At 30.4% G+C, this 8019-nt stretch overlaps 1 protein-coding gene across 1 annotated transcript; it reads right to left on the bottom strand.

Annotated features, from left to right (window-relative positions):
- Window positions 1-975: 975 nt before the first annotated feature.
- Window positions 976-1863, bottom strand: LOC119688256 (proteasome subunit alpha type-1-like). Its single transcript, XM_038102935.1, has one exon. It carries the CDS (start codon window positions 1861-1863, stop codon window positions 976-978), a length of 888 nt encoding a protein of 295 aa, XP_037958863.1.
- Between the last annotated feature and the right edge of the window lie 6156 nt (window positions 1864-8019).

Below are 8019 nucleotides of genomic sequence, written 5' to 3'. Positions count from 1 at the left end.
AAATGTGTACATATATGTATTAAATAATTTTATACTCCTGTCATAGGTTCACAGTCCACTAAGCATATTGTTGTATGTTTTTAATATTCGCCAAGTCAGCGCTATATTGAGAGCGAAGCATATTGCTCTCAATTTGTTGATACACAACAAACATAAGCTGTGGATTTTTGGTTCAAGTGGTGAATCGTTGCATTACCAGGGGTCAGAATATGCACTAGTTCCAAAATATACAACTAATATGTGGGTGAATTTCTTTGTTTCTCATTTGTTTTAGTTTTTTTTTGTTCAAAAATAATAGAATGCTCTATTAAATTATGTAAAAAAAATGTGTTGAGAAATTTATATAATCTAAGTGGGGATTTAACTCATCCCCACGGACCACTCATTTCACTAGTTGCTTAATAACTGCTGCGTAACAAAGGTATAGGCAATACTATATGTGCAGCGATTAAAACCAGATTCATGTAATGTGATCATCTTTCTGTTTATTTTTTTTTTTGCTCTTTATTTTTATTCAGCAAAACGGATTTTACAAAATTGCACTGACATAGTTTCTCAGATACGTCCACACTTATATGGGAACTAATATTTATTAATAGCGGTATTTTATTCCAATGCCACAGTAAAAAATTATAAGACAAAGACAATATTCATTTTAGTAGTAACAAATTTATTAATTAATTAAAAACTTGCAGTATTTTTAATTAAAACTTTGTATTTTTACAGAAAGCAAATTTTTCATAAAACATAAATATTACATGCCAGTGCTGTTGTTTGACGCTCTTCAAATGCAACTAATATGTGTACGAAAGAGACAAAAGTGCTGTTGTCCGACACATTTCAACTACAATTTACATGTGTACAAAAGAGACAACATGCTACGATGGCGTAAACTAGCTTGTAATATGTACGTTTATGGAATAAATGCTATGGAAACATAATAAAATTAAAAAAAAAAATGCTTATGAATTAATGCTATTTCTTTAAAGCGAAACCACCTTTTGCGAAAGCATCTTTTGTGGAATCATCTTTTGCGAAATCACCTTTTCCAAAATCACCGCTTCCGAAACCACCTTTTACGAAACTATCGTGTGCGAAACCATTTTTTCCAAAATCACATATTCCGAAACCACTTTTTGCGAAACTATCTTTTCCGAAGCCATCTTTTCCGAAATCACCTATTGAGGTACCACCATTTGCGCAACCATCTTTTCCGTCTGAGCCATTCATAATTTTCATAACTTCTTCATCAGGCAAGTCACGCAAAAACTCACCCCTTACATGAGTGGAGACTGTACACTTGGCAAAACTTATTTTTTGATTAGCTAGACACATCATGCTTAGCTTAATTAAGGTCTTGTCATCACACATTTGAACGACTTTGTATTTCTCATCTAAGTATTGATGTACCACATCTTCATTAAAGCCTATAATACATGGACTCATGCTTCTCTCGACTCCGGCCTTACTAATTTTATAAATATGAGATCCTTTCTCATCAAAACCAGCTATTATTATCTTGCTGTATGTCTGGCTCTTGATATCAGCAAGCAGACCGGCAGTATAGGAAGTAATGTGAGCTACGCTTACAGCTCTTGTACCATGACTATAAGCAGCACATTCCTTTTTGGCTGATTCCCATATCTGCCAGCCTAGGGCATGGTAACCAGCATATGTCATACAGATTTGATCACTTAACGGACGTATCCTATTACCCAAGGTATGACGCGATGCCCAATTATTTCTATTTAAGGTCTGCACAGCATATATGAAGCTATTTTCACCAGGTATAACAACGCTGCAGGAATCCACGTACATATTACCAGCAGAAGACTCTTTTTCAGCAAAACAATTCGCCCACATGATTAAAGTTTAGTTGATTGCCGAATTCCGTGTAGTTCGTAAAAAATTTCAATAGAGCTCTCAGAAAATTATGTGAGGATATATTAGCGTACAAAACACGAATGACAATTGTCGTTCAAAATTAGTTTTTATATAAGATTTAAAAGTCATTGCCAGCTTTAAAAAATAAAAGTGTATTTTTTCAACTTCTAAGCCAATTTAGATTTTTTGTTGATATTAAAATCCAAAGTTAAAAAAATTCTCAACACTATAAGTGTGTAACATATAATATAATATATTATATTTTGATATAATAAATTAATACTCAAAAACACAACACACGGGAGAATGTGGTGACAGTAACTTATGCTGTAATATATTAATATTTATATAATATATGTATATAGCATTAAAATATATATATCTTTTTATGAATCACCACATATGGCAGAATGTGGTGGCAGTAACTTATGGCGTGTTCGGTTGTTAAATTTGGATTCAATTTAGAATCACTTTCGATCTGTCGAATTTTGTTCCCTAATCGAACATTTAACGACTAAAACTTTATTAAATAAAAATTTAATCGTTACAACATCGCGGGCATGGCTGACTAGTTCAGATCTATATTCATTAAATGCACAAACACAACATGATCGCCTAACATTTTAATGTCAAAAAACCAGAACAGAACGAAATTTCTCAGAAAATGCTGTTATTTTAGCAAATACCGTGGAGAGTAGGGACCCGGTGGGCAACATAGCAAGTCAGGGTGGGGAAAATCATTACACACCACTGCGTAGCATTAGGCTTTTTATTTTTGTACTCCGTGATATTTTCACTTTGTTACACAAAATTTTGAATATTATTTGAATAATCGAAAACATTTTATACACGATTTCTCGAGTAACTCTCAATTTTTTTTCTTTTTCTTTTTTAACATTGATCAGCAACAAGTAGAATAGATCAGCTGTTGCTTACGCACAACTTATTCAGTACATAACATAAGCCGTAATTTTTACCTTCAGAGTAACAAAAAAATACTTGCAACTTACGAAAGAAAACATGTGAAGCAACGAAACAATGCTCTTGAAATCTTCAGAGTTAAGTTTTAGTGACAAAAATTTTTAAGTTTTAATTTTTAGAATTTTCCGATGAAAATACAGGGTTTTACAAAAGTTTTGGTACAAAATATTTATTAAGTTACAAACGTTTTTAGGGAAGTTTTTGTGTGAAAGATCTATTAAATGACAGAAAGACAATAGAATGGTTCTAGTTTTGTCCATCGTTGTTTGTTTATGTTATGAGATGTGATATTAACCAATAAGCACACCAATAATTAAAATTTTTTTTTGGCTTGTTTCTGTCCTATAAAATAACTACTTCTGAATACGATAGTATCTTAAAAAGAAAAGCCATTCCTGGACACAATTGTATGTTAACTAAAATAGACGGTTCTGGATACGCATATATCCTATAAAGAAACGATAGGTTTCTTCCGATGAATGTGATTGCAAAATGATGAAAAATTAATGATTATATGGAACGAAAGTTTATCCTTTCGCTGACCAACCAAATAACCAAGGTTTGATACAACAAATTAATTAGGAAATTGTATTTACAGAAACAATCTCTATCTTTGAAGAAAACACAATAGGTCTTTAGGTCGCAGTGAAACTTACCCCAACTAAACTCAATACTAATAATGACTATTGTTATATTTAAACAAAAATTTTTCACCAATTGTCTTATATCTATATTGAAAGCAATAATGCTAATATTTATAAAATATTTTCTTAGAAAATTTTTATAGTAAATTAAATTATAGCTCTAAATATTTGAAGTTGATCAAATTACGCCAACGCATTTATTCAAATTTGAAAGAAATCAAGCAAATAAAAAGCAAAACCTAAACAAATACTAATGACCCTTAGAAATATGGTGAATACTCCAGTCAATTGGCGCTCAATCGTTGTTGCGAAAGAATAAGGGTTAAGGGCAAGGGTTAAAAAGGAAAAATTAAAGGTGATTATGTCAAAACCTAAAACTGGAACCTGTCATGTTAACGAGTGTAACGAGAGCTACAGTCATAATAAAACGCCTGTAAGGCTAGCAACAACATTGCAAGAGCATTTTTAATAATCAAATGTCGAGGCAAGCAAATAAAGTAGTACCGACCATACCACCTTTACCGCTCCTTTGCCGATAAAGAATTTAACAGACGTACTGAAATGTGCTTGCAATGTTCGTCAGTACGACGTTTAAGAAAGCCTTTTTAAATAATTAACACAAAAAAATACTAAAAACGATTACGAGCTCAGATAGTTAAAAAGCGTAAAAAGGTTAATTACCTGAAATGAACGGTTTGAATTTCAAAGAAATGTTAATGAAATTATAAGCGGCTCATCAATGATACGCGCAATCTACATAAACCGCTTAAGCTTTTCAATTATTTGCTTTCAATTTGTATCCTTTTTATTTTGTTACTTATGTATAATGAATTCCTTATCCTTGCATTATATACCATATATATTTGTATTTAAGGCTAAAATCAAAACTGCAGAGTTATTTTGTTGATTAAATTTATTTGTACTGAAGAAATTATTTTCATATCTTAAGTCAATTTAATAAATTTAATGTGTTTTTGAAAAATAATTTTACTTTATTTTAATTCAATGAACAATATTTTAAGGAGAAGAACATTCAGTTTAAAGTTTCACTTAAATATATTAAATTAATTAAACACATTTATAAACAATGTATATAAATATATATTGTACTTTGAAGGCAACTGGCAAACATAATAAATTTTATTGAAAATTAAATTTTATTTCGTATACATCATCATTTAAAATATGTAGAAGTAGTGACGTAAATGCCTTTAAAAATAAACGTAAAGTATGTAATAATACAATAAAATAAAAAAAATGAATAAATAAAAGATAAAAGTACAATTTTGCGCCTACTAGTACATTCACACTGCCTCATTTAAGTACGTGCTCATATATTTAATGAATAAACGTTCACATTTTAATGAGCTCATTTATGCAGCTGATAGAACTTTAATAAACTTCACTTAATAATAGGTCTGTTCCCCCAGCTACTTCTAGTAACTTTGAGTAACAATGTGTATACACAAGTGCGTTCCACCAGCAAATTTACGTGTATTTTCGAGTAAATTTTACTTGTGTTTTACTTGTGTTTCACTACGAGTAGCTCGTGGAACAGACCTAATATATCACACAAAAAAAATTAAATATGGTATGTAATTAATATATTAAATCAAATATATTAAATATAGAATTTTGATAAATTTCACTTAATAATATATCACACAAAAGAATAATATATATTAATATATTAAATCATTTATATACAATTTATGTATCAATTACATATTCAATTAATAAAAACAAATATTTTATTAAATACTTACTTTCTAAGCGCCTTTGTTCACAGCTCAGCTGTTGTTTGTTTACATTTTACATATAAAACATATGAAAAATATTTCAAATTTCAACTTTTGGTGATTTCCCTTATGGGAAATTTATTTGTAGGCAAATTTAAAACATTTTTCATGTGTTTTATAAATAAAATCGTTTATATCAAACTTTACTTATGTGGCGTAGACACTGTCCATAAATGATTCATTTTAAATCAGTCATTTGACAGTCAGAGTGTTTACATTCGTTGTTATTCATTTGTTCCCATTTCAAATAGCTGATTTGTCAATGTGCCTGCGGATTTGATTTTTGGTCTATTCTAAAATGTTGGATGAAGGTAAAATATACCTTCAAACAATATAAACTGAAAACTTAATTTTAGCTTCGATTAAGTTCTTTTTGTCCCGCTGTATAGTACAGAAGCGTGGATAATTACCAACAGTGATGAGAAGGCATTAGAAGAAGATCTATGGTTCCCCACACGTTGGCGACGAGTATCGAATTAGATGGAACGCTGAGCTATACCATGATATCGTGCGAATTGAAGAAAGTATTTCGGCTTGAAAGGTGTTTGATTCGGTACACGAGGTGGAAAACACTGTAAATCACGTCCGCATTTTTGGCGGAAAGACCAGGTGACCAACAATTTGGGGGCAGTCAGTGCTACCAACTGGTAAGTAATTTTTGGGAAGTATAAGTTCCAAAAAGAGATGCATCCTTTTCAAGAAAATACAATCACCAAATACTTGTTTACTTTTTTTTGTAAATATGTTAAAAACAGCTTTCACAAACTGTCAAAATGGAATGAAAAACTTTAATTTAGGGTATGTTCAATGTATTCATTCGCATTTGGAATTCATTTGAAACTCGTTGGAATTCATTTATTTAAAATGAAATCCATTGCGGGAGTGTAGATCTCATTTGCGCATATGAGATTTTGTATGCAGAAATCAGTTGTTTGCTTCTCATTTGTGATTTTTGACTCAAATCAGTCATTTGAGGTCAGTGTAAAGGTCATATTACTTAGTTAGTTGACCATTATAAACGTGAGTCGTGCTTGGACTCGTCTAGTAGACTCCGGCAGACAGTCCTACTGATCGGTATCGAGTGCTTGAATATGCTTAATATTGCTTATATCGGTGATCCAGTGAATTGTGCACTTTTTTCCATGAAGAGAAAACTTCCATGTAAGACTCTAACCCACTAAAACAACGTTTTGGGAATAATTGTAAGAAGAAAACACAGGTATCAAACCGTTCAGAGCCATTGTACTTAAACAGTACATTTAGTTTATTAAAAAAACATTAGTTGAAATTTTATATTTAAGAACATAAGTTTTAGTAGCCATAGAAAGGACGTTCATAAACTCATAAGGTAAATGAACTTAAATCAAAAGAAATATTATTAAAACACAATATTGACAAATTTTATTTATTGTTATCGTGAGATTACCGCGTTCTACGAGAAAAAAAATCTCATAAAATAAACATTTAAGATACATATTGTAAGGATTTTATGTATAAAAAACGTATTAGGTTATCTTAAAGGCTGACGACCAATTACACGTGCCTCGCGTTTATACTGACGCCGGAAGTTAACGAGAAATTTGTAGTTTATATTTTATTACTTTCTGAATTTTTCTTGCTCACATTTTTTTTTAATATATATTCGACAAAAATTCACATAAATTCAGCGTTGACCTTATTTCATTCAATCTGGCTTTTTTTATTTTTTTTTATTTCGGCACATGTATGTATGTATGGATATATAGATATATAAATTTTTCTCGGGTAAACCGCACAAGCAGCTTAAACCACCAAGACGCGATACATTTTACTGTCAAATATTGATACAGGATCTTATTTTTATGGGATGCAGACGTTTTTATGCTTCCGCTGTGGCGTTGATGATATCCAACAGTTTGCAACATTCAAAATTTGTATGTATTCCCGTGTAAATATGTAGATTATATATCTACACAAAATATAAATAACCGAGTATAGATATAAAAAATTAACTGCAATAATGTTTAAGGCTTGTTTGTATTTACACAAATACGCACTCACTTATAAGGGTATGCAATATATCCTGTTTCGGTTCTATGCGTATATATTTCAATATAAAACCAAGGAAGAAGTATTGTGCAATGAAAACAGGCAGCCAACATATATAACCACAGGTGAATTTTGTAAAGGGGAATATTAATAAATCCCATTAAGTGTCCAGGAAGTAATATAAAGCCGTAAAAATTCTAAAATATTTATTTTCTCGTGAACATAAAGTATGGTTAAGCTAAGGCATCAAAATAATAAAACCACGCTTAAAAAATCTGCAAATTAGAATACAAAAAAAAAAAAAAAAAAAAAACTTGAAAAAACAAATATAAAGAATTGATTTTTTATATTATATTAAATTTTCTATATTCTCTGCTTTAATTAAATTTACAATAGCATTGAGTTGAAGGCAACCTATATAAGTTCTTATAGGTTGTATAGAATTCATTCATTTCATATAAAACTAACACCACCACTACAACAACAAAGACTGTCATTAACAATAAACTTTCTGCTTTAATTAACTTTCCTTAATTGCAGGTAAATAGATATATATAATTTGAAATTTTACCTATTATATCAGGCAGCAATCAAAGCCCTTGAATCTTTCATTACAAAATCAAAGATAGTAAAGGAATGAAGAGAAGCAATCGACGAGCTAAATCGATTGGCTAATATCATTC

The sequence above is a fragment of the Teleopsis dalmanni genome, chromosome X (assembly GCF_002237135.1).
Source record: "Teleopsis dalmanni isolate 2A chromosome X, ASM223713v2, whole genome shotgun sequence".
Taxonomy (NCBI): domain Eukaryota; kingdom Metazoa; phylum Arthropoda; class Insecta; order Diptera; family Diopsidae; genus Teleopsis; species Teleopsis dalmanni.
Note: the sequence above shows the minus strand (reverse complement) of the source record. Positions and strands in the feature narration are given on the sequence as shown.